At 47.2% G+C, this 26703-nt stretch overlaps 1 protein-coding gene and 1 long non-coding RNA gene across 2 annotated transcripts in view; one reads left to right on the top strand and one right to left on the bottom strand.

Annotated features, from left to right (window-relative positions):
• The window catches only part of LOC134659633 (uncharacterized), a 198029-nt gene that overhangs the window by 140211 nt on the left and 31115 nt on the right, over positions 1-26703 (top strand). The window lies entirely within an intron of this gene.
• LOC134659620 (spectrin beta chain) overlaps positions 1-26703 on the bottom strand; it is a 124063-nt gene that overhangs the window by 61626 nt on the left and 35734 nt on the right. The window contains exons 26-44 of the mRNA XM_063515302.1: positions 26023-26135; positions 24031-24155; positions 22099-22238; positions 21089-21191; positions 20376-20449; positions 19921-20014; positions 18743-18897; positions 16806-16914; positions 15734-15924; positions 14148-14361; positions 13342-13488; positions 12814-12885; positions 12312-12505; positions 8901-9003; positions 6811-6956; positions 6099-6333; positions 5252-5425; positions 4133-4333; positions 1680-1842 (exon numbers count right to left, since the gene is read on the bottom strand). Of these exons, the coding sequence (XP_063371372.1) occupies positions 1680-1842; positions 4133-4333; positions 5252-5425; positions 6099-6333; positions 6811-6956; positions 8901-9003; positions 12312-12505; positions 12814-12885; positions 13342-13488; positions 14148-14361; positions 15734-15924; positions 16806-16914; positions 18743-18897; positions 19921-20014; positions 20376-20449; positions 21089-21191; positions 22099-22238; positions 24031-24155; positions 26023-26135 (2753 nt within the window). The remainder of the gene's footprint in view (positions 1-1679; positions 1843-4132; positions 4334-5251; positions 5426-6098; positions 6334-6810; positions 6957-8900; positions 9004-12311; positions 12506-12813; positions 12886-13341; positions 13489-14147; positions 14362-15733; positions 15925-16805; positions 16915-18742; positions 18898-19920; positions 20015-20375; positions 20450-21088; positions 21192-22098; positions 22239-24030; positions 24156-26022; positions 26136-26703) is intronic.

The raw sequence follows: 26703 nt of genomic DNA on the forward strand, positions 1-26703 counted from the left end.
CTGCTTGGCGTCGCGCAGGAAGCAGTGCAGGTCGATCAGCTGGTCGAGCGCCACCTGCCGTGTTCAGATGTTTGTGAGCGCCTGCCCGCTCCGATATATCTGACGGCGCCTGTACTCACTGAGAGCAGCCTCCTGCGCCGCGCTGTGTGCGTGCAGCTGCTTGGCGTCGCGCAGGAAGCAGTGCAGGTCGATCAGCTGGTCGAGCGCCACCTGCCGTGTTCAGATGTTTGTGAGCGCCTGCCCGCTCCGATATATCTGACGGCGCCTGTACTCACTGAGAGCAGCCTCCTGCGCCGCGCTGTGTGCGTGCAGCTGCTTGGCGTCGCGCAGGAAGCAGTGCAGGTCGATCAGCTGGTCGAGCGCCACCTGCCGTGTTCAGATGTTTGTGAGCGCCTGACCGCTCCGATATATCTGACGGCGCCTGTACTCACTGAGAGCAGCCTCCTGCGCCGCGCTGTGTGCGTGCAGCTGCTTGGCGTCGCGCAGGAAGCAGTGCAGGTCGATCAGCTGGTCGAGCGCCACCTGCCGTGTTCAGATGTTTGTGAGCGCCTGCCCGCTCCGATATATCTGACGGCGCCTGTACTCACTGAGAGCAGCCTCCTGCGCCGCGCTGTGTGCGTGCAGCTGCTTGGCGTCGCGCAGGAAGCAGTGCAGGTCGATCAGCTGGTCGAGCGCCACCTGCCGTGTTCAGATGTTTGTGAGCGCCTGCCCGCTCCGATATATCTGACGGCGCCTGTACTCACTGAGAGCAGCCTCCTGCGCCGCGCTGTGTGCGTGCAGCTGCTTGGCGTCGCGCAGGAAGCAGTGCAGGTCGATCAGCTGGTCGAGCGCCACCTGCCGTGTTCAGATGTTTGTGAGCGCCTGCCCGCTCCGATATATCTGACGGCGCCTGTACTCACTGAGAGCAGCCTCCTGCGCCGCGCTGTGTGCGTGCAGCTGCTTGGCGTCGCGCAGGAAGCAGTGCAGGTCGATCAGCTGGTCGAGCGCCACCTGCCGTGTTCAGATGTTTGTGAGCGCCTGCCCGCTCCGATATATCTGACGGCGCCTGTACTCACTGAGAGCAGCCTCCTGCGCCGCGCTGTGTGCGTGCAGCTGCTTGGCGTCGCGCAGGAAGCAGTGCAGGTCGATCAGCTGGTCGAGCGCCACCTGCCGTGTTCAGATGTTTGTGAGCGCCTGCCCGCTCCGATATATCTGACGGCGCCTGTACTCACTGAGAGCAGCCTCCTGCGCCGCGCTGTGTGCGTGCAGCTGCTTGGCGTCGCGCAGGAAGCAGTGCAGGTCGATCAGCTGGTCGAGCGCCACCTGCCGTGTTCAGATGTTTGTGAGCGCCTGCCCGCTCCGATATATCTGACGGCGCCTGTACTCACTGAGAGCAGCCTCCTGCGCCGCGCTGTGTGCGTGCAGCTGCTTGGCGTCGCGCAGGAAGCAGTGCAGGTCGATCAGCTGGTCGAGCGCCACCTGCCGTGTTCAGATGTTTGTGAGCGCCTGCCCGCTCCGATATATCTGACGGCGCCTGTACTCACTGAGAGCAGCCTCCTGCGCCGCGCTGTGTGCGTGCAGCTGCTTGGCGTCGCGCAGGAAGCAGTGCAGGTCGATCAGCTGGTCGAGCGCCACCTGCCGTGTTCAGATGTTTGTGAGCGCCTGCCCGCTCCGATATATCTGACGGCGCCTGTACTCACTGAGAGCAGCCTCCTGCGCCGCGCTGTGTGCGTGCAGCTGCTTGGCGTCGCGCAGGAAGCAGTGCAGGTCGATCAGCTGGTCGAGCGCCACCTGGCGCGCCGCCCACGCGCCGTGGAGCTTCGCCCGCTCCTCCACTAGGGCTGCGCACTGCTCCTCGATCTCCTGTGTATCATCAAGTCGGTTTATACTTCTATATGAAGGGTACACGGAAATAATGTGTCTAGTATCTGGCAACATTTTGAGTTATCGCGGCTTGAAAGGAACGATGTACAGTTCCGCTCCGTGATTGTTATGTCATTTAGGGTTCTAGCTAAATTGGACATGCCATAGCGAAAGTATGGAACAAACAATTTAGCTATATTTCACCGGCAAAAATTCAATTTCCTTATTTTGTCTATACTCTGGGCTCTCAGGGATCGCGACGTCATGTTCACTTAAGCTTTGGATTCCTCCGAAAACGGTGCCGTCATATAGCGGCCGCAAAAGACGGCCGTCTTTACGGTGGCGACATGTGGAAAGTACCACGGCGTCATAACACACCGTCATCCACCAAGGTCAAAGCGGGAAATTTGAAAAATGTAGGCGCGATGGGATAACGTCCCATAGAAAATTTGAATTTCGCGCCTTTTCCTACTGACAAGATTTGCTTGATCATCTATAATTTACTTGGAGGATGAAATATCATCAGAAGAGGAAAATAATCGTAGTACGGAATCATTTATTCAAATCTCGTGTCATTTATTCAAAATGGCGTCACCGCTATCTAATAAAACGTTCACGAAACTATCGACGCCGTCATGACGGCCGTCAGCTTACGTTACGTTGACAATCAACGTAACGTAACGCCGCCTAGGAAACCGCGCCATCTTGTTTACATAGACAACGTTCTAGTGACGCTTTAAGCTTTGGATTCCTCCGAAAACTGTGCCGTCATATGACGGCCGCTATATAGCGGTGAATGACGTCACTAGAACGTTGTCTATGTAAACAAGATGGCGCTGTTTCCTAGACGGCGTTGATTGTCAACGTAACGTAAAAAAGCGGTGCCGTCATTTGCATGACGGCCGCCATGACGGTGTCGATAGTTTCGTGAACGTTTTATTAGATAGCGGTGACGTCATTTTGAATAAATGACACGAGATTTGAATAAATGATTCCGTACTACGATTATTTTCCTCTTCTGATGATATTTCAAGTAAATTATAGATGGTCAAGCAAATCTTGTCAGTAGAAAAAGTCGCGAAATTCAAATTTTCTATGGGACGATATCCCTTGGCGCATACATTTTTCAAATTTGCCGCTTCGACCTTAGTGGCTGACGGTGTGTTATGACGCCGTGGTACTTTCCACATGTCGTCACCGTAAAGACGGCCGTTTTTTGCAGCCGCTATACGACGGCACCGCTTTCGGAGGAATTCAAAGCTTTAGTCGGTCAACAACATTTTGAGTGATTGCGCTTCGAAAGGAACGATGTATATTAACGCAATATTTTACCGACAACAACACAATTTACTTATTTTGCCTATATTCTGGGCTCTCAGGGATCGCGACGTCACGTTCACTTATCGTTTAGTTAGGAGCGTTTCGCGAGTGAAGGACGCCTGTCGGACTTTGACTATCATTTCTGACTTTTGTATTGCTCCAATGCAGCGGTCGGCAACCTTTTAGCAGCCGGGGGCCACATCGTAGTTAACAAAGTTGACGCGGGCCGCACTTTGTTAATATTTATGACCATATCGGACATCGTAGTTTGTCAATATCGCGTACAATATAGCCAGAGAGGCTCGCGGGCCGCTCGTCGCCGACCGCCGCTTTAATGCAACGGGTCCCATATAGACATTTGATCCTAAAAACAAACCTGATCGATTGATACCATTAATAATTGGGTTCTTTCAACTCAGAATCACTAGCATATTTAATTCTGATGATAAAATAAAATGTCCCAAAAATTTGTATGAAAATTGTACGTTCCACTACGTCACGCACATACAAGTGAAAAATTTTTTCATACTAAAACGTGACGTAATTGAATCGACACTTTGGAACATCTTTTTTTTAATGGCGGGACGGAGAATGCTGTCGATTCTGAGTAAAATGAGCCCAAGAACGTCCAGATTTGAAAGAATCAGGTTTTCAATATTAAATAAATAAAATAATAAATAAATAAATATTATAGGACATTATTACACAAATTGACTAAGCCCCACGGTAAGCTCAAGAAAGCTTGTGTTGTGGGTACTCAGACAACGATATATATAATATACAAATACTTAAATACATAGAAAACAACCATGACTCAGGAACAAATATCTGTGCTCATCACACAAATAAATGCCCTTACTGGGATTCGAACCCAGGACCGCGGCTTCACAGGCAGGGTCACTACCCACTAGGCCAGACCGGTCGTCAAAATATTTATTTTAGAAAACGCCCAATAGCCTATAGTACATACCTGCTCGCTAGGATGGTGGTCGCGCATCAGCTGCTGTCCCGCGCCGAGCGCGTCGCGGAAGCTGTCATCTCTCGCGTCTAGTTCTGCGCGCACGGCGGCGTGCTCGGCGCGCGCGGCCTGCGCGGTGACCGCGTCGCGCACGCGCGGCGCCTGCGCCAGCGCCGCGCGCAGCGACCCCGACCACGACACCAGCGACCGCACCTGTGTCATATCACAATTAGACACTTTCAGTGTTTACCGGCAACTCTTTGGTTTCCTGTAGTGTTGAGTCGCTCACTCGTGAGGCACCTCATTTGTACCACTCATTTTGTTAATTTGTTGCAGTACTTCGTACCGCAAAAATGTCTTACTTCACTCCTCTATTCATTTTACTTGATTCTAAAATTATCTTTCTCCTAAAAGTTCTATTCTTAACCTCCAGAATTGCACTCCAATTAAATGTTACTATTTATTTATTTATAAAGGAAGTGATGAATACATAAATATGTATATATATACATTAAATATTTTTGTCGCCGTTGGAATTAATGGAATAGTCGACGCTGAAAATATGCTAGTACCTCACCTCATTTGAAGTAAGACATTGTAACACCTCATTTTAGTAAATGAGGTACTCGTACAAACTCATTTTAAATTGATGTCCTACCCATCACTAGTTTCCTGCGACATAAACGCATATCGCTTGTGTCGGCGCAACCTACCATGTATATACGCAGGCGTTTAGATAATATACGTTCTTATACCATCACTTAAGGTATTTCGATACGTACTCCCCCCGCCCGCTCGAAACGTATATGACGAGAACGCATCTTGTTATTTGACCTTTATACTATTTACTTTAAATGCATATAAAACGCAGATTCTAAATCTAAAATTGGGACTCTAGTAGCAATTTTGAATATGATATTAATAGTCACCCTTCACATTAGAAGTGTTTCCGTTACACCAGATTCCGAGATCTATGTTAAAAGACAAAAAGGCTAAAAGACGAATTGAAACAGATTTGAAGTAAAGCGATGGGAAACTACGACCGAGAACTTGAAATTGAAATTTACTAATTTCAACAATGTAACAGACTACAGTGCGTTACAGCAACTGTTACTATAACGCATGACGTACCTGCTGCCTAAATTGTTGTAACGACAGATACTGTTGCAGCGTCGCGCGCCGAGCGTCGGCGGCAGCGCGCAACATGTTCCACGCGTCGGTTAAAGCTTGTTGCTGCAACGCGATCTGTTGCACGTTGCCGCCGGGACATAGGCGTTGGAGGCGCAGACCCTCTTCCTGAAGGACCTGTAGGAAAAAATAATACATTTGGATATATATAAGTAGTTTAGATGAAATATACGTCGATTGACCTGGCCTCAAAACATATTGTTAAGAATAAGAGATATAATTAAATGTAGAAGTGAAAGAAGCTCTCTTGGCTATTCTGATTACTAGGGAGTTATACGCTCTCATCTCAGTCACATGGGCGATTTAGAATGTACCTATCTCGATACCCAAATTAGTTCCAGAAAGGAGTTTTACCTTGAACATCTATACCCAATAAGTTATTCTCAGCGGCATCATATGCTCTCAACAACGCTGCAGCAGCCGGTAGGTCCCTCGGTGGCTCAGGGGTGGACAGCTGAGCTCTCTTATCAGCAGCTATAGCTAACAGTTCGGTACTGACCTGCACTTGAGCATCTATAGCCAGTAAGTCGTTCTCGGCGGCATCATGCGCCCTCAGCAAGGCCGCAGCGGCCGGCAGGTCCCTCGGTGGCTCAGGGGTGGACAGCTGAGCTCTCTTATCAGCAGCTATAACTAACAGTTCGGTACTGACCTGCACTTGAGCATCTATAGCCAGTAAGTCGTTCTCAGCGGCATCATGAGCCCTCAGCAAGGCCGCAGCAGCCGGCAGGTCCCTCGGTGGCTCAGGGGTGGACAGCTGAGCTCTCTTATCAGCAGCCAGTTCGGTACTGACCTGCACTTGAGCATCTATAGCCAGTAAGTCGTTCTCGGCGGCATCATGCGCCCTCAGCAAGGCCGCGGCAGCCGGCAGGTCCCTCGGTGGCTCAGGGGTGGACAGCTGAGCTCTCTTGTCGGCAGCGCGGGCTAGCAGCTCGGCGACGTCGCGGTGGAAGCGGTGGATCTCCCCGGCGGCGTGCAGGCGGGTGCCGCGCGACCGGATCTGCTCCACCAGGCGCTGCCAGGACTCGCTGTGGGAACACACTCATTATTGCCACCTAATGGTTTGCCTATCTAATGACCTAACTCTTATTTCTATTGATGTATGGACCATTTTGACGCATAGTCCTTTATCTTAAAAACATATATGAGGAGTGTCTTTTCAAAAGGGTTTATTTTTTCTGGGAATCTATTTCTAAATTGGACCTTAAGTTTTCTTGAGCAAGGTTCTCTCTAGAAGTACCGCTAAGAAAAAAATAAACCCTTTTGAAAAGACACTCCTCATATACTAACAGGGCAAGTTAACCTTTTTGACGCCAATGACCGATATATCCGAACCGTAGGTTCAACGCCACAGACCACAGAGCAACATCGACCTACGTGCATATACATAAAGTTCAACTTCAGTTTTGACACTTCAATGATGTGGCGTCTGAGTGACAGCTTTTGTGTTTGACACGGCGTGGACAAGGTTAAATAAAAGCTAGTAAATATATAGTGTCGTTTACCCCAGCGCCTCCTGCCTGTGCTCGATGTCCGCGATGTAGGGGCTCTCGGAGGCGAGCAGTTTCTTGGCGAGCTCCTCGCACTGGCTGAACCGCTCCGCGCCAGACTCCACGCGGTGCCGCAGCTCCTCGAACTTGGAGCGCAGGATCTGGTGGCGAAAACATAGTCGGTCAAACCAATTTGTCAGTCAGTAAGAAGCAGGAAAACTATACTCATCCTTTTCTTTTGGGTGCTAGTACTATAGTTCGTTTTTTTTAGCATTAGAAAGAACTTGCAAGAAGGTAAGCGATCTTGACATGTCTTTTAATTGAAAAACGCTTTTTAAAAATCAAAAACTATTACTTATGAAAGCAGAAGAATATAAATGATCGTATTAGATTCATAATTGTTACATATTTGCCGTTTAAAATGTGTTTTTCAATTAAAAGACACATCAAGATTGTTTACCTTATTTCTAATGCTAAAAAACGAACTATAGTGTAAGACAAATATAGTATTGATTCTCTCTATGTTTGAAATGAGACAGTCCTTTGATAAACTTTAACAAGTATTCAATTTTCAGATATGCTACCAGTTTGAAGTGAGTGAAGGGTTACCACCTGTCCAATTTCTTAATGTCAGTGCGTCTCACTCACACATGCTTGAATGAGAGAGTGAGACGCACTGACATTAAGAAATTGGACAGGTGGTAACCCTTCACTCACTTCAAACTGGTAGCATATCTGAAAATTTAATACTTGTTAAAGTTTGTCAAAGGACTGTCTCATTTCAATGTCTGGGCTTTTGTAAATGAAAAGTAAATATTTGGTAACATAATAGAAGAATCATAAGCAAAAGAGCGGACTTCATAAAACAGTCTAAAACGCAATTTATGGTACTCATCGGCAGCTCCATTTAACCAAATATCGTACCTAGAGAGATGTACGTGTAGGAATAGAAAATACCGTATTTAACTAAAGGTTTCTCTATCATTTGAAGAGTAGTGTCCGACCGAAGATTCGGTTCTTCATTCGGATCTTTGGGTCACTAATGTACCAAATTTCAATTTAATTGGTCCGGTAGTTTCCGAGAAAATAGGCTGTGACAGACGGACAGACCGACGAGTGATCTATAAGGGTTCCGTTTTTTTCTTTTTAAGTACGGAAGGCTCTAAAGTCCAAAGTCAAGGTATGCCAGCGAGCGATGGAGCGCAGTATACTAGGTGTTCGCAGAACTGATCGAATCAGAAACACGGAACTGCGCTCCAGAACTCGAGATGTAGATGTAGGTGCTAAGACCGCTAAGCTTAAGGGGGACTGGGCGGGACATGTCTGCCGCATGCACCCTGAAAGGTGGGCCAAAATGGTTACCGAGTGGGACCCACGGAACACCATCGATGGTGCAGGTCAGGGTTCAGGCAGACCAAAGACGCGGGCGACTTGGACGCATTTTATCCGGATTGGCGGGAAAATGCAAACGACAGGGTTGAGTGGAGGAAGGGAGGGGAGGCCTTTACACACTAAACCAGGCTAACAAAAAAAAAAGCGGCCAAGTGCGAGTCGGACTCGCCCATGAAGGGTTCCGTATTTAGGCGATTTATGACGTATAAAAAAAAAACTACTTACTCGATCTCGTTCAAACCAATTTTCGGTGGAAGTTTACACGGTAATGTACATCATATATTTTTTTTAGTTTTATCATTCTGTTATTTTAGAAGTTACAGGGGGGGGGACACAAATTTTACTACTTTGGAAGTGTCTCTCGCGCAAACTATTCAGTTTAGAAAAAAATGATATTAGAAACCTCAATATCATTTTTGAAGACCTATCCATAGATACCACACACGTATAGATTAGATGAAAAAAAAAATTTGAGTTTCAGTTCTAAGTATAGGGAACCCCAAAAATTTATTGTTTTTTTTCTATTTTTGTGTGAAAATCTTAATGCGGTTCACAGAATACATCTACTTACCAAGTTTCAACAGTATAGTTCTTATAGTTTCGGAGAAAAGTGACTGTGACATACGGACGGACAGACAGACAGACATGACGAATCTATAAGGGTTCCGTTTTTTGCCATTTGGCTACGGAACCCTAATGAAGCGGATACTAACTAGTAGATGCTCGTAGTCCTGGCCGTAGTCCTCGCTGGCGGCCGCCGCGAACTGCTCCTGGATCCAACCCTCCAGCTCCGCGCTTTCCGCCAGGTACTCGTGTCTGCAACACATCATACCAATCAGAAAATGGTTTACAACATGCTACTACTAGTGGCTCTGTTGGAACCGTGCACGATGACAGCGCCACACAGCGGTTGGATCAATCAACAATACAAAGATTTTAATTTATTAAATAAAAACGAAGTTTAAGTGAAAAAAAAAATACAAAAACTTATGTTTTACTGGGGATCGAACCCAGACTTTCTGTGTGCAAACAAAAAAAAGCGACTGTTTACAAAATGCGCCATGATAGTTCTTAGCTAAGCTGACGAAATTCGGCTACTCATTCTCGAGTACAAACTAAATATCTAAATACCGCCTAAACCAGCAATACAATTTTTCTACATTTTTTGCCATTTACTATGTAAATATGTCTCAAAAAGAAAATACTCTTATGATATCGATACGACTATTTGTTTAAGCGCGAGGTATCACAACTCCTCCATTTTTGAGAATTTCCAAAAACGGGATCGACAAAAAAAAAAATTACTCATAGAATCTGGTCACAAAATTTCACAAGAATCGGTTGAGAATTGTGACCTGTAGAGGAGAACATCCGGACATACAAAAGCAAAATGCCCGAGTCAAAACGTAGACCTTCGCTTACGCTTCGGTCAATAAACGTTACGTGCGTACGAGTGCAACTACATTACTAAATGTATGTTGCGGAGTACTTTACAGACTACCGCGTAGTAAGTGTTTACGTGTAGAATGCCTACTTGCCACCATCTACGAAATCATCAATTGATACACGCACACGCTTTCAAGTGCGGTAAACTCACTGCAGAGTTTAACTCAGTAGAGACTCATTGAATCGAGGAGTAGCCTTAGATTCTATCTGACCTGTTGTGTTCGACTAGAGCAGTGGTTCCTAACCTGGGGTTAATTACCCCCGTGGGGGTAAAACTGGTATTTTACGGGGGTAATAAGCTAACCTAATATAACAATATAACAAACGTACACGTTTTATTTTTTATTACCATTGGGAGGAGGTGTAAAATCAGGTTCCCTAGTTAGTCATAGGGATGACCGGACTGAAAAGGTTAGGAACCACAGGACTAGAGAGCAGGGATGTTGCGGATGCCGATTTTTGGACATGTGGATTTTTAAAGGCTCACATCCGCGGATGCGGATGTCAAGATAGTACCATAAAAAACATCAAATATTACATTTTAGTAATTTTTATTTCAAAAAACCGGCCAAGCGCGAGTCGGATTCGCGTTCCAACAGTTCCGTACATTAAGTCCCACTCACGCTTGACTGCTCATTTCTAATAGGTTTTTTGGTTAATGGCTAAATTACCTAGCAGCATAGACTAGGAATCCTCTAGACGGAGTTTAGAGCAATTATTTCATGAAACCGATGCTGCCAAAAATACGGGGGTGCGGGGAACGAGGTGAGCGAATCCCGTGCCGTGATTGGTCCGTTCAAAGACACGAACCAATGACGGCACGGGATTGACTCGAAGATGGAGTAAAACTACCGTATAAGTGGCAGAGGGGGTAGCATTACTATGCTCAGTCTAGAGGATGTCTTGTCTGTGCCTAGCAGTCTAGCACTTACGCCGATGCTAAGACGTTCCTGTACCGACCTGTTCCACATCCGCATCCGCATTAAATCCGCATCGATTCTATGCGGATGTTGAAAATAATGCGGAAGTTCCGCGGTTGCGGATGCGGATATTCGCAACATCCCTGCTAGAGAGTGAGCATTACCTGCACACGCTCTCAACGAGCGCCCGCTGCCGCTGCGCCGCCAGCCGCTGCAGCCGTTGCAGCGTCGTCCAGCGCGCGGTTGCGGTTGCGGGTGCGGATATTCGCAACATCCCTGCTAGAGAGTGAGCATTACCTGCACACGCTCTCAAAGAGCGCCCGCTGCCGCTGCGCCGCCAGCCGCTGCAGCCGTTGCAGCGTCGTCCAGCGCGCGGTTGCGGTTGCGGGTGCGGATATTCGCAACATCCCTGCTAGAGTGAGCATTACCTGCACACGCTCTCAACGAGCGCCCGCTGCCGCTGCGCCGCCAGCCGCTGCAGCCGTTGCAGCGTCGTCCAGCGCGCGGTTGCGGTTGCGGGTGCGGATATTCGCAACATCCCTGCTAGAGTGAGCATTACCTGCACACGCTCTCAACGAGCGCCCGCTGCCGCTGCGCCGCCAGCCGCTGCAGCCGTTGCAGCGTCGTCCAGCGCGCGGTTGCGGTTGCGGGTGCGGATATTCGCAACATCCCTGCTAGAGTGAGCATTACCTGCACACGCTCTCAACGAGCGCCCGCTGCCGCTGCGCCGCCAGCCGCTGCAGCCGTTGCAGCGTCGTCCAGCGCGCGGTTGCGGTTGCGGGTGCGGATATTCGCAACATCCCTGCTAGAGTGAGCATTACCTGCACACGCTCTCAACGAGCGCCCGCTGCCGCTGCGCCGCCAGCCGCTGCAGCCGTTGCAGCGTCGTCCAGCGCGCGGTTGCGGTTGCGGGTGCGGATATTCGCAACATCCCTGCTAGAGTGAGCATTACCTGCACACGCTCTCAACGAGCGCCCGCTGCCGCTGCGCCGCCAGCCGCTGCAGCCGTTGCAGCGTCGTCCAGCGCGCGGTTGCGGATGCGGGTGCGGATATTCGCAACATCCCTGCTAGAGAGTGAGCATTACCTGCACACGCTCTCAACGAGCGCCCGCTGCCGCCGCGCCGCCAGCCGCTGCAGGCGCTGCAGCGAGTCGTCCAGCGCGCGGTTGCGGATGCGGGTGCGGATATTCGCAACATCCCTGCTAGAGAGTGAGCATTACCTGCACACGCTCTCAACGAGCGCCCGCTGCCGCCGCGCCGCCAGCCGCTGCAGGCGCTGCAGCGAGTCGTCCAGCGCGCGGTTGCGGATGCGGGTGCGGATATTCGCAACATCCCTGCTAGAGAGTGAGCATTACCTGCACACGCTCTCAACGAGCGCCCGCTGCCGCCGCGCCGCCAGCCGCTGCAGGCGCTGCAGCGAGTCGTCCAGCGCGCGGTTGCGGATGCGGGTGCGGATATTCGCAACATCCCTGCTAGAGAGTGAGCATTACCTGCACACGCTCTCAACGAGCGCCCGCTGCCGCCGCGCCGCCAGCCGCTGCAGGCGCTGCAGCGAGTCGTCCAGCGCGCGGTTGCGGATGCGGGTGCGGATATTCGCAACATCCCTGCTAGAGAGTGAGCATTACCTGCACACGCTCTCAACGAGCGCCCGCTGCCGCCGCGCCGCCAGCCGCTGCAGCCGTTGCAGCGTCGTCCAGCGCGCGGTTGCGGTTGCGGGTGCGGATATTCGCAACATCCCTGCTAGAGAGTGAGCATTACCTGCACACGCTCTCAACGAGCGCCCGCTGCCGCTGCGCCGCCAGCCGCTGCAGGCGCTGCAGCGAGTCGTCCAGCGCGCGGTGCCGCGCCACCAGCGCCGCGCCCTGCGGGTGGCCGCTCGCCGCCATGGACGCCGCCGAGTGGCCCATCTCCGAGATTATGGCGGCGTACGTGTCCAGCTCTAATTCTACAGCCTGCAAGTAGAAGTTAGTGATGATTAAAGTAACCCTTCCTGCATGTAATAAAAAATATTTGTTGAAATTTGAACTTTAATCTGTCAGCTCCCACGGCTCATATATGAGCCAGAACGCTTATGGTGACGTCATATCGTGGGATTTGACAGGTTAACCTGTCCACGATATGACGTCACCATAAGCGTTCTGGCTCATATATGAGCCGTGGGAGTTGACAGATTAATAGAGTTGAATATCATATCCGTTGCTTTGATTCGTTGCTTATTTAGACGATTTTTTGAGTGATTTAGAGTATGTGGTTCCTTTACCTTGTGTCTTGTGAGTAGCTGAGTGGCGCGGTGGCGGTCTCTGCCGACGTCCGCAGACGACAAAGCGGCAGCCTGGAATTAATACATTTTTGTACTTTTGATATAAACAATAAAAAGATACATTAAATTTCAATAGGTGCCGTGACCAGGATATTTTATTTATTTGTATTGCACTATCAAACTTTTTTTCATACTATACTGAATTGTCGCCCTATACATGACATAACAGCGCCCAAACTATATCAACAATACAATAGTGATGTTACCTAGAACAATCAGCTGTTAACAGTATAAGATAGGCGACAAAATTTCGTAATTTTCATACCCAGTTAAGTATGATTGATTTTTTGGTTTAGCACCTTTTTTTTTTAACTTTCTAAAACATGCAATCAACGTACAAATGATTTCTGCTGTACCTGTTCTTGTCCTGTACAATAAAGTGTTTGTACCTCACTTGCAATAAACATAAATATATACCTACTACCTCTAAGCCTTGGGGATATTAGAGGCCTCTAACCCCTAACATACCTTATCAGCGAGCCAAGAGTCGACCTCGAGCGCGTCGTGCAGGAACTGCTGCGCGCGCAGCGCCGCGTCCAGGCGGGCGGCGCGCGCGTCAGCCGCCGCGCACACTTCGGAGTACGTGTTCTCCAACTTCTTGCACAACCTTGCGATCTGAATTAGAAATCAAATATTGCTAATCTTGTTTAAATGCATTATGATGTAGATCTACATCGTATTTTTTTGATGGCCCGTGGCTCAATATGCAATATATTTTACTATGTTTTTTTTCTTTATTTTTCCTACAATCTATACAACATTACCCATCTATTTCAATTTATTAGCAAATTATTATACAAAAAATCATGCGTTTAAGGGTTAATCAACTGGCTTTCACTCTCCCCGGCTAGGTATTTTGTCAGAAACACAACAGAAAAAATGATTAAATTATTTCAGAGTAATAGCGATAGGTATAGTCGATATTTAAATTGTGGTGCCGTGACCAGGATCTTTAATACAATTCGTATTGAATGAGACAGCCGACCAATAATACATTTGTATCGCTTGTAGTCTCTCAAATCTCTCATCTTAAACTGTGCTTCAATACCTGCATTCTAATGCTAAAAAAACGAACTATAGTTAGTGAGTTGTATACCTATGTATTCCGTTCTTTTGAGATATAGACCCCTTAAAACTGATGTATGTACCATCACGCTCCGTGATTGTTACGCCATTTAGGGTTCTAGCTAAACTGGACATTGCATAGCGTAAGTATGGACAACCAATTTAGCTAGGACTCTAAATGGCGTAACAATCCCGTGTGGTGACTGTACCTTCTCATCATCGCTATGTTGCTCCTGGCCGTGCTTGAGCACGCGCTCGATGTTCTGCCTGCGTCCCTTGAGCTCGTCGCGCAGTTTGGCGTGCTTCTTCTGCGCGGCCTGCGCGGCGTGCAGGTCGGCCGGGAGGGCCTCCGACGTTGCGGCGGCGGCGCGCTCCGCCAGCCAGTCCAGCTCGCCGTCCAGCTCCAGGGCGAACTTGTGCAGCCTGGAATATGATTCAAGTTTAAAATATGTGTCTACTAGCCCGCGACTTGGTCTGCGTGGAATTAGTTCCAGCAGTTAGAGTAAGTATAGCGCCTGGATAAAACTAATGACAATGCTTTGGAGCATAATATGCTTAATTGCTTACACCAATTAACAGGCGTTTCATTGATTTTCTCATTTGTAACCCCCTTTTCACCCTCTTTAGGGATGACTTCCGACATAAAAACTATCCTATGTCCTTCCCGGGACTCACACTTCCGTCCGTTCAGCGGTTTAAGCGTGAAGAGGTAACAGACAGACAGACACACTTTCGCATTTATAATATTATAGTATGGATAGGGAATATTACGCGAAACTCTGCGTAGGGGGCGTCACTACCACAAGTCACAATCTAAGGGTCTGCCGCAAACGAGAGAGTCGAAATTTTGTTATCTAACCTCTCTATCACTCTTGCGTATTCGAGCGATAAATAGCACAGTTTCGATTTCGCGTTTCCCGGTAAGCCCTTTGTAAACAAACCGCCTTAATGTATCAATGTCATATTTGATTGTCTGTGAAAACTTGTCAAAAAAAGTTTAAGGTGTGTACGGTATGTATAAGTTACTCTATGGTTTACTAAAGTGCTGCACTCTGGCGGCAAAACATTGCAGTAATACTCCCTATTAGCAAAGATTCATTGTTTGAGTAAGTGTAAGGTCCAGCACAAATTCAAAAAATAGGGGTGTGTGTATCGGTGCCGGTCGGTAGGTTACAACGTACAAGATAGCTCTGTAGGGCTAAGATGGCCGGCGCTTTATCATTTGTCACCATGGCTGTCACGTTCTAACAAATATGTAAGTGCGAAAGTGACGCATGGCGTGACAAGTGATAAAAATGCGACCATTATAGCTGGACCCTATTTCACCACGGTGACAGGTGCGACAATTGTTGACATCACTGTTACTGACGTCACAGGCCTCCATAGACTACGGTAACCGCTTATCATCGTACGGGCGGTGTGCTTGTTTGCACCAACATATTAATTAAAAAAAAACTCCATTATATCGCCAATAAATAAGTACTTATTTTGCGAATATAAAACGAAATCCGACACAGAACTCATTTTCTGTCAAGAATTACCGAAACTTCTATTAAATCGTGTGACAATTGTCATCATCATAATAAACTACGAAAGAGAAATACCTGTTTTTTGCCGATATAATAAAGTTTTTATAAATAATACAATGATGGTGGCGAACAGGAATACGGCCCGCCCGATAGTAAGCGGTAACCGTAGCCCATGGATGCCTGTGACTTCAGCAACAGTGACATTTGTCGAATTGTCGCACCTGTCGCCGTGGTGAAATAGGGGCCTGGTCTGATGTATTGCTTACTGTAAGCTCTGCGTCAGCTTGTCCCTCCTAGTCTGCGCGTGCGGCTGCAGCGCGCGCACGGCGTCGCGCAGCGCCGCGGACTCGCGCTCGATGGCCGGCGCGTCGAAGTGCCCCAGGGACACCAAGTCCGCCCCCTGGCTGGCTAGGACGGTGGCCTTTTGTTCCCACGTTGTTAGCTCTTGCTCCAAAGTCTGAACAAGAATTTAAAATAAATATTATTATCTAGGTAGTAGGTACTTGAAGCAGTACATTTGCTTCAACGTATTTCCGAAAAGGGAAATCAATACTGTACATTAAAACAACTCTTTATTGTACACACATTTTTAATAAAATGCTATGAATTGTAATGACAGCTTAAAACTGAGACAAAGTTGTTGGTATACAAAAAAAGTTACTCTCGGATCAAACCTATTAGGTAATCACTACATAGTATAAAACGAAGTCGCTTCCCTGTCTGTCTGGGCCTCGACCCATATCAATAGACAATGTCTTGAAAATCCCATCACTACATAGTATAAAACAAAGTCGCTTTCCGCTGTCTGTCTGCCTGTATGTATGCTTAGATCTTTAAAACTACGCAACGGATTTTGATACGGTTTTTGAAGTGAAAACTTCTTTAGCGGCGCTGTGCACTTTTTGAGGTGGGGAAAAAATGTTAAACTCGAGACACCGTAAGACGGACACGTGACCTGATTGAAAAACTGTTACATGTAATGTCATTGAGGTTTTTCTTTATTGATTTAAATGCCATCTAGTGAGTTTCGTTCTAACTGGTATTAATATAACTAGAGTACTAACAGTGATGTCACATTACTGTTAGTACTCGAGTTATATGATGTGCTTAGGGGTTTCAAGTAATTAGCGCTAACGCTAGATGGCGTTAACCTCAATTATACATAGTGCATTTTGCAATAGTCATTGAGTTTTCACTTCTGCCGGCACTCCTTGAGTGCAACCCGTTCTTTTTTTTATAGATAGAGTGATTCAAGAGGAAGGTTTATGTATAATGAGTTAACCCGTGCGAAGCCGGGGCGGGTCGCTAGTAGTTAATATAAATGCACTCGTGTAATACCTGATGGTGCGTCAGAAGGCGCTTGCAGCTGCGCAGGTCGGCGCCAGTTTCCTCGCTGCGCAGCGCGCGCTCCAGGTCCACCAGCCGCGCCCGAGCGTCCTCCACGGATCTGCACAGCGTTGGACAATAGAGTACCAGTTTAAACCAGGGATTTTGCGAATATCCGCATCCGCATCCGCAACCGCGGAACATCCGCATCCGCATAAAATCGATGCGGATTTAATGCGGATGCGGATGTGGAACAGGTTGGTACAGGAACGTCTTAGCATCGGCGTAAGTGCTAGACTGCTAGGTAATTTAGTCATTAATCAAAAAAAAACCTATTAGAAATGAGCAGTCAAGCGTGAGTGGGACTTAATGTACGGAACCATTGGAACGCGAGTCCGGCTTGCACTTGGCCGGTTTTTTGAAATAAAAATTACTAAAATGTAATATTTGACGTTTTTTATGTACCTATCTTGACATCCGCATCCGCATCCGCGGATGTTAGCCTTTAAAAATCCGCATCCGCATCCGTATCCGCGGATGTCAAAAAATCGGCATCCGCAACATCCCTGGTTTAAACTCTCGTGTTTTGTACACATATTTAATTACACAAACGGGTCTACCGCGATATAGTTTCAGCTGTGGACACGGAAAGACTTGGTGCAAATCAGCTAAAACGTCGGAATTTAATGTAAAAAAAATGAAACTATATCGCGGTAGAGCCGTTTGTGAAATTAAATAATACAGTATCAGTTAATTAAAGTTGCATATACCTACAAGGATAAATAAAATATGTCACATAAAAGTTTTAACAATTATGTATGTTGTTCGAGTAAATTGGTGCCGTGACCAGGATCTTGGTGAATTATAAGTTTTGATGCAACTGTGACGCCCGGAGGTCCACATTTAGTGATTCGGCTTAAGGATAAAAAAAACCGGTCAAATGCGAGTCGGACTCGCGCTCCAAGGGTTCCGCGTACATTACCCAATTTTTAAATATGTTTTTTTTTATGTGGAACGTGAATGAAATGTCTTAAAAAAAACCCCGTAGGAGTCGAACTAAGTAATTAAGTCCGACTCACGCTTGACTGCCCATTTCTAATAGGTTTTCCTGTCATCTATAGTTTTTTTTTTACCCAGTAGTTGGGGGGGTAATAGTCGGACAGACAGACGCACGAGTGATCCTAAGGGTTCCGTTTTGTCCTATTGAGGTACGGAACCCTAAAAACCGAGAATCTGTCATAAAGTCATGACGCTTTTTCATGGTTACGATTTAGGACAAGAGAAATGTAGAAAATTTTTCGCGAATGTCGTGTAGGTCAGCTACAAGAGAGAAATGCTCCAATACTCTTCTGCACCTCTCCTGCTCTCTCCAACACGTCCTAAATGGTTGCACATACCTCCTGTGCTGGCTCTGCAGCGCGGCCTGGCGCAGCTTGCCGCCCTTGTCTCTGGAGGCGGCCACCAGCGCCTCCCAGGCGGAGTATAAAGCTGCTAGACTCTTGTACCTCTCCCGTCTCTCTCCAACAGGCACATACCTCCTGTGCTGGCTCTGCAGCGCGGCCTGGCGCAGCTTGCCGCCCTTGTCTCTGGAGGCGGCCACCAGCGCCTCCCACGCGGAGTATAAAGCTGCTAGACTCTTGTACCTCTCCCGTCTCTCTCCAACAGGCACATACCTCCTGTGCTGGCTCTGCAGCGCGGCCTGGCGCAGCTTGCCGCCCTTGTCTCTGGAGGCGGCCACCAGCGCCTCCCAGGCGGAGTATAAAGCTGCTAGGCTCTTGTACCTCTCCCGTCTCTCTCCAACAGGCACATACCTCCTGTGCTGGCTCTGCAGCGCGGCCTGGCGCAGCTTGCCGCCCTTGTCTCTGGAGGCGGCCACCAGCGCCTCCCACGCGGAGTATAAAGCTGCTAGACTCTTGTACCTCTCCCGTCTCTCTCCAACAGGCACATACCTCCTGTGCTGGCTCTGCAGCGCGGCCTGGCGCAGCTTGCCGCCCTTGTCTCTGGAGGCGGCCACCAGCGCCTCCCAGGCGGAGTGGACCGCCTCCAGCTGCTGGGCCACCTCCGCGGCGTGGGCGGGGTCCGACTTTTGCAGAGATTGCCCGATCTGTATCATTCACAAACGTTATTGCGATTTCAAAATTAAGAGGCTGTCAATAGGGATGTTGACAATTTTTTGGAACTAGTTTCATTTTGTAGTTAGACACGTAATAATTACAGAAAAAAATATTAAAAAAATATATTCATTAATTTTGAATAAAAAAACATGTATAATAAGTTTCGTGTTTAAATTTCGCGCCTAAACGCTCCAAACTGTCACGTGACCTTGATGACGTAACGGCGTTTTAAACAAACTGCTGTCAGTCATTTTTTTAAATTCTTTATATGGCAACTGACAATTTTTTTTAAAGCCTTAACACACTACCGCATCGAACAGTGACCTTCTTTCTCGCTCTAACTTATAGCTGCGTCCTTAACGCACCACCTTACACACTATCGATTCGTGCGCCGCACCGCACCAAGATCGCGTTTCGGTACGATAATCTGTAGACACTTAGGCAGGTTTTATAACTTGTCTTTGGTGATTCCACTGTGATTACGTCACGCGCTCCGATTGGCGTTTGCAGTCACGTGATACTGGGCATTCTTTTAAATACTTTTGATTATTTTTAATTAATTTATTACGCATATTTATACTTGCAAAATATGATTTTCCGCGTTCTAATATTCCCTGCTATGGTAAAAACATAACATGTTATATATTGGCGATTCATGTCAACATCCCTATTATAAATAACGCTTATTTTTAGGCTTAAGACTCGAGCCCTCAAGACTCGTAAGTCTTGAAGACTCGATTATATTTGAGAATTATATATTTTTTTACGCGTATGGATGTAAGAAATCGTCTTTGCCGCCTTTGAGGCGCTAAGGCTCGAGAGTCTTAAGGGTTCGAGTCTTTAAGCCTCAAAATGAGTGTTATTCACAACACTATGTCAATACCTAAAACGCGCACACTGTCTATTTGTATCGGAGTAAATGAGATAGTACTGTCGCATGTGACTGTGGCTGGGACTAATAATAAGAAAACTATTGAAATAAAAGAAATGTGGATTATTTGTGTAAAACTCACACTGTCGACATTTCTGAGTTGTTTCTCGTTGGCCTGGAGCTCTGCTTCGAACGCTTCGTGTTTCTGCAGTTTACGCTCCAGATTCGCCAGGTCCCTGTTTCAAATAAAACATTATATTTACAAAAACTTTAACTATTAAAAAATAATTTGATTTGACTAGTAGTCAAATACCCTTTACTAGTCAAATCAGTTTCGTTTTTCGAACTGTCAAAATGATTTTGCTGCTATGGAATTTATATGAGACACTAGCATGTGTCGTCACGATCAAATTACCTACTCTTTATAGTTTTATACGGGTTATAAAATATAAATTGTGTCTAAAAATAACTGCTGTCTACGTTTCTATATAAATCTTCTGGTTCTTTATTTCATGCATGGTGTAAAATAATTTATTTTAAATACAGTAAATACCCTACATGTCGTGGTATTTCAAATAAAAGGTTAAACATATTTACCTGTAGCTCTGGTCTTTAGCTGTCCGGGTCTTATCTTGTATCCAGGCCTGTAGCTCCTCCGTGGATGCCAAGAACTGCCGGGAGAAAGACTCATTAGTAAAACATTCATAACTTCATTTTTAGGGTTCCATACCCAAAGGGTAAAAACGGGATCCTATTACTGAGAATCAACTGGCCGTCTGTCTGTCACCAGGCTGTAACTCATGAACCGCGATAGCTAGACAGTTGAAATGTTCACAGATGGTGTATTTCTGTTGCCGCTATAATAAGATGTAATTTTTTTTTGAAAAGATGTGTCCCGCCGAGTTTGTTGCCGGTCCCATATTGGGATACCCTCCTCCAATTGAGGGGGGATTGAAATCTTATCGGAGCAGAGGTGTAGGGTTGGAGCCGGTCTACCTAGCTTTATTTGACGTTCATAAGCGCATTGTAATTATGCCTACTTGAATAAACTATCTTTTATGTTTATCTTTAAATATTAAAAATAAAATAAATATTTAAGTGGGCCTCCCGTACAACGAGCGTGACTTTTTTGCCGTTTTTTGCGTAACGGTCCGGAAGTCTTCGTGCGCGAGTCAGACTCGCACTGGGCCGGTTTTGTTACTCAAAATACCCGCTTAAGTGACCCGCTTTTAATATATTTAATATATCTGTGTCTCACGGAAGTTTTGTTATTAAACTCGGTTTTGTTTAAATAGTAAATGTAGTGGTACCTGGTGGTGCGCCAGGTTGGCCTGCAGCGCCCTCCTCCTGCCCGCGGCGGCCGCGCGCACCGCCGCGCGCCGCGCCGCCACCGCCGCCATGCGCGCAGAGATGCTGTAACACACAATTTGAGTGCAAGTCAAATGGTATGTTTACACGCTTGCCGAGGCTTGGTAAGCGTCTACAAGCTTCAAGCCTTTATGGTACGTTTACACGCTTGGCAAGTCTCGACAAGCTTCCACAAACGCAAGCGTGTGAACGGGGTTGTTTGGCTTGGCTTGCGTGAGCTTGCAAAAGCTTGTCGCGATCCGGGCTAGTGTCGGTTTTTGGAGACAGATCAAAGGGAGCTTGCGGCAAGCGCTTGCGACGTATTTACAAGTTGGCGCGTGTTTAGCGTTTACTTAGAGCAATTGCCGACACAACTTCAACGTCCACGTCTGCCATGCTTGCTTGTCCGGAACACAGTAACGCACTCGCAAGCATGTAAATGGCATCCAAGTGTTTAGTGTAGCTCTTGTCGCTTCAGGTATATACTTACTGCTGGGCGGCATGGTGCGGTCTCTGCACGAGCTTATCCGCGCGCTGGCGCAGCGCTTGTACCCGCTCGGCCTGCGCGGATAAACGCGCTTGTAGCTCTTGTCGCTTCAAGTATATACTTACTGCTGGGCGGCAAGGTGCGGTCTCTGCACGAGCTTATCCGCGCGCTGGCGCAGCGCTTGTACCCGCTCGGCCTGCGCGGATAAACGCGCTTGTAGCTCTTGTCGCTTCAGATATATACTTACTGCTGGGCGGCATGGTGCGGTCTCTGCACGAGCTTATCTGCGCGCTGACGCAGCGCTTGTACCCGCTCGGCCTGCGCGGATAAACGCGCTTGTAGCTCGCTTCAGGTATATACTTACTGCTGGGCGGCATGGTGCGGTCTCTGCACGAGCTTATCCGCGCGCTGGCGCAGCGCTTGTACCCGCTCGGCCTGCGCGGATAAACGCGCTTGTAGCTCTGGTCGCTTCAGGTATATACTTACTGCTGGGCGGCATGGTGCGGTCTCTGCACGAGCTTATCCGCGCGCTGGCGCAGCGCTTGTACCCGCTCGGCCTGCGCGGATAAACGCGCTTCAAGCTCCTCGTGACGCTTCAGTAAGGCCGACGCTTCGTCTACTGACGCCTATAACAACGTATTCAGGTTTAATTCAAAACCTAGAAAGATAGAACAGTATAAGTTCGAAAAAGTAAATTCTAAATTCAAGTTTGACATTTTACATTCAAAATATTAATAGGGAATATTAGCGAAACTCTGCGGAGGGTCGCCACTCCCACAATAAGTCACAACCTAAGGGTCTACCGCAAACGAGAGTAGAAATTTTGTTATCTAACCTCTCTATCACTTGCATATTCGAGCGATAAAGAGGCAGATAGCTGAGTTTTGAGTTCGCGTTTCGCGATAGACCCTTTGTAAACAAACCGCCTTGATGTATCAATGTCATATTTGATTCGTCTGTGAAAACTTGTCAAAAAACAGTTTAAGGCACAGTATGTATAAGTTACTCTATAAGATAAGATAATATTTTATAAATTATACTTGGCCAAGCAAATCTTGTCAGTAGAAAAGGGCGGCTGAAAAATCGCGGGTTAGCAACACTACGTTTGAATTGTTCGAAAATCCCCTGTCATTTATATCTTAAAAAAAAAAAAAAATCTTATCTGTGGAACTGTTTTGTTTACATTTCATCGTTGTTCGATGTACATTGCTGCTTTTTGTTCGTTTCCTAGGGATACCATACTTTAGTTTACTTTACATTGCTACTGACATAGCTTGACGGACTGTAATAAAAAATTATGATGAGGCGCCCATCCTTGTCCCCCCTAGCCTGGTAGAGCGAGACGGCATGTAAGGCAGCACTCACCCCGCTCTGGCTGTACTCGAGGTAGGCCTCGTGCGCGCCGCTCGACGCGTCGATGTGGTCGGTCCTTGTCCCCCCTAGCCTGGTAGAGCGAGACAGGGCATGTAAGGCAGCACTCACCCCGCTCTGGCTGTACTCGAGGTAGGCCTCGTGCGCGCCGCTCGACGCGTCGATGTGGTCGGTCCTTGTCCCCCCTAGCCTGGTAGAGCGAGACAGGGCATGTAAGGCAGCACTCACCCCGCTCTGGCTGTACTCGAGGTAGGCCTCGTGCGCGCCGCTCGACGCGTCGATGTGGTCGGTCCTTGTCCCCCCTAGCCTGGTAGAGCGAGACAGGGCATGTAAGGCAGCACTCACCCCGCTCTGGCTGTACTCGAGGTAGGCCTCGTGCGCGCCGCTCGACGCGTCGATGTGGTCGGTCCTTGTCCCCCCTAGCCTGGTAGAGCGAGACAGGGCATGTAAGGCAGCACTCACCCCGCTCTGGCTGTACTCGAGGTAGGCCTCGTGCGCGCCGCTCGACGCGTCGATGTGGTCGGTCCTTGTCCCCCCTAGCCTGGTAGAGCGAGACAGGGCATGTAAGGCAGCACTCACCCCGCTCTGGCTGTACTCGAGGTAGGCCTCGTGCGCGCCGCTCGACGCGTCGATCTGGTCGGTCCTTGTCCCCCCTAGCCTGGTAGAGCGAGACAGGGCATGTAAGGCAGCACTCACCCCGCTCTGGCTGTACTCGAGGTAGGCCTCGTGCGCGCCGCTCGACGCGTCGATGTGGTCGGTCCTTGTCCCCCCTAGCCTGGTAGAGCGAGACAGGGCATGTAAGGCAGCACTCACCCCGCTCTGGCTGTACTCGAGGTAGGCCTCGTGCGCGCCGCTCGACGCGTCGATGTGGTCGGTCCTTGTCCCCCCTAGCCTGGTAGAGCGAGACAGGGCATGTAAGGCAGCACTCACCCCGCTCTGGCTGTACTCGAGGTAGGCCTCGTGCGCGCCGCTCGACGCGTCGATGTGGTCGGTCCTTGTCCCCCCTAGCCTGGTAGAGCGAGACAGGGCATGTAAGGCAGCACTCACCCCGCTCTGGCTGTACTCGAGGTAGGCCTCGTGCGCGCCGCTCGACGCGTCGATCTGATCGGCCTCGCGGTTGAAGGCCTGCAGCTCCACTAGCTCGCGGAGGCGTCCGTCCTTGTCTTCCCAACCTGGTAGAGCGAGACAGAGCATGTAAAGGCGTATAGTCTAACCCCCTTAACATAAACGCGCTACAAACCTCAGCTAATAATTGTTTGATCTCTCATTTTGACTTAGGTCATCCATTAATTACGTCACACGTTTAGGGGGAGGGAGGGGGTCAAGAAAATGTGACATGGGGGAGGGGGGAGTCACAAACATTGTGATGTCACTTTAATTTCATCAGTAACAGAAAATTAATTTATATTTTTTTATTCGCTGTACAGTTAACCTGTCGAATCCCACGATATGACGTCACCATAAGCGTTCTGGCTCATATATGAGCCGTGGGAGCTGACAGATAATGAGATTTTGGATGTAACTTTCGTTGTGTTATAAAATTACTAATATTTATATATCAAAAATATTTTTTTTATTAAAAAAACAATGCCGAGTTAATATTGTCGATTTCGTTGAAAACAAAATTGCCTAAAATGTGACGTCACACCAGGGGGGTGGGGTTTGCAAAATGTGACCAAGTGTGACAAGGAGGGGGAGGGGTAAAAAAACCTAGAAATTCGTGTGACGTAATTATTGGATGATCCCTTATGTATTTGTAAGAAATTTTGCATGACGGCCGTCATGACGGTGGCGGTAGTTTCGTGAACGTCTTATTTGATAGCGGTGAAGCCATTAGCACTAAAATCTCAAATGCACCTTCTGTACCACGAGATTTGAATAAATGATCTTCCGCACTACGATTATTTTCCTCTTTTAATAATATTTGATCCTCCAAGTAAATTATTAAAGCTAAATCAAGCTCGTCCATTTTCTCTCCGGATACGTTTCGTTTGACCTCGGTGGCTGACGGTGTGTTATGACGCCGTCGTGGTACTTCCCACATGTCGTCACCGTAAAGTCGGCAGTCTTTTGCGTCCGCTATATGACGGCACCGGCAAAAAAAGCGAGAGATAGAGACACCTGGAAGAGTATGGAGGAGGCCTTTACTCGCAAAGAGGTCCTTAGAAAATATTTTACCTAACAAAAAAAAATGCATGTTATACATAGATATAAGTAGGTATATTCTTGATTTGTAATTATTATTTTTTAATCTTATTATTTTTATTTTTAATTTTTAAATACAATACAGACAAAATGTGAACTATTTTTATAATACTTTGTTTTTTGTTCTATTAACTTTAAGACTGTGATATAAATATGATTATCTCAATATTTTAAATAATTTTATACAACAATTTTAAATTAATTTATTATTAAGTATTATTTTTTATTAAATTTTACAAAAAAAAAAATCATTCATGACTTCCTAATTGTAATTGTAAAAACTATTTAATTATAATTTTTTTGACAATTATTAATCAAATCTATTCTTTTTGTAAAAATTGATTAAGTAACTATTGTTGTATAAAAAAAATAATATTCACATTAAGCATATTTGTAACTAAACTATTTTAGAAATAACGATTCTACTTACGATGAAATGTACTACTTTAAACTGTAAAATTATGTATATTATGTGTAACTAAATGTAAACTTTTAAGGAATAAAAAAGGCTATAATAATAATATGACGGCACCGCTTTCCGAGGAAAGAAGAAAGAAAGAAAATACATTTATTTAACGCCACAACATATTACATAATAGAAATGAAAACATACAGGCATAAAAAAAACATTGGACGCTAAAATAGGACCCCCACTCAGCATAATGCCGCGGCAATCCGTGGCGCTGGTTTTCAGTGGGGACCTGACTTAAAACTATGAGACGACACATACGCCAACGACACTCAAAAAACAGACATAAAAAGAGTAAGGTACACAGAAATTTACACATACTAAAATACTAAGGAAACCAAAGTTTAAGGGTATCGAGAGTTCACCTTTTTTAACGGCTTGCTGCTCGGCCTCCAGGTGGTTGATCTTGTCAGCCACGTCGGCCAGCGACGGGTTGTTGCCTAGCAACTGGCGGCCGAGCCCGATCACTTCCTTGAATCTGAAACGCAAGTAATAATGTTACATTTAAAGTGTCGTGAACCCGAAGATAGATGCTTGACGCATGTTTTTTTATACCACATCGGTGGCAAAGCAGCATACGGCCCGCCTGATGGTAAGCAGTCACCGTAGCCTAGAGGTATTACATGCGCGTTGCCAAGTTTTAAAAACCTGTACACTCCTTTTTTGAAGAACCCGATACTGTAGACCCTCGGGAAAACCTCGGAAGGGAGCTCGTTCCACAGCCGGAGCGTCCGCGGGAGGAAATTCCTCTTAAACCGCACAGTACGCGACCATTTAGGTTCTAGGGTGTGTGGATGAACACCCTGCCGATGGCGAGCGGTGCGGTGATAGAAGGCGGCCGTTGGCATCATGTACAGCCCATTGTACAAGAGGTAGAACACACATAAGGAGGCAAAGGCTCTCCTAAGACTTAATAGTACATTATTATCGAGGTTCGGAAGTAGCTACTTGCTGGCTGAGGATTCGTTTTAAACGGACGACCTTGGGAGTCCGTTTAATTGAATCCGAAGCCAGCAAGTAGCCTTCCAGCCGAGTCATATATAGTG

This window comes from Cydia amplana, chromosome 25 (genome assembly GCF_948474715.1).
Source record: "Cydia amplana chromosome 25, ilCydAmpl1.1, whole genome shotgun sequence".
NCBI classification, from domain to species: Eukaryota; Metazoa; Arthropoda; class Insecta; order Lepidoptera; family Tortricidae; genus Cydia; species Cydia amplana.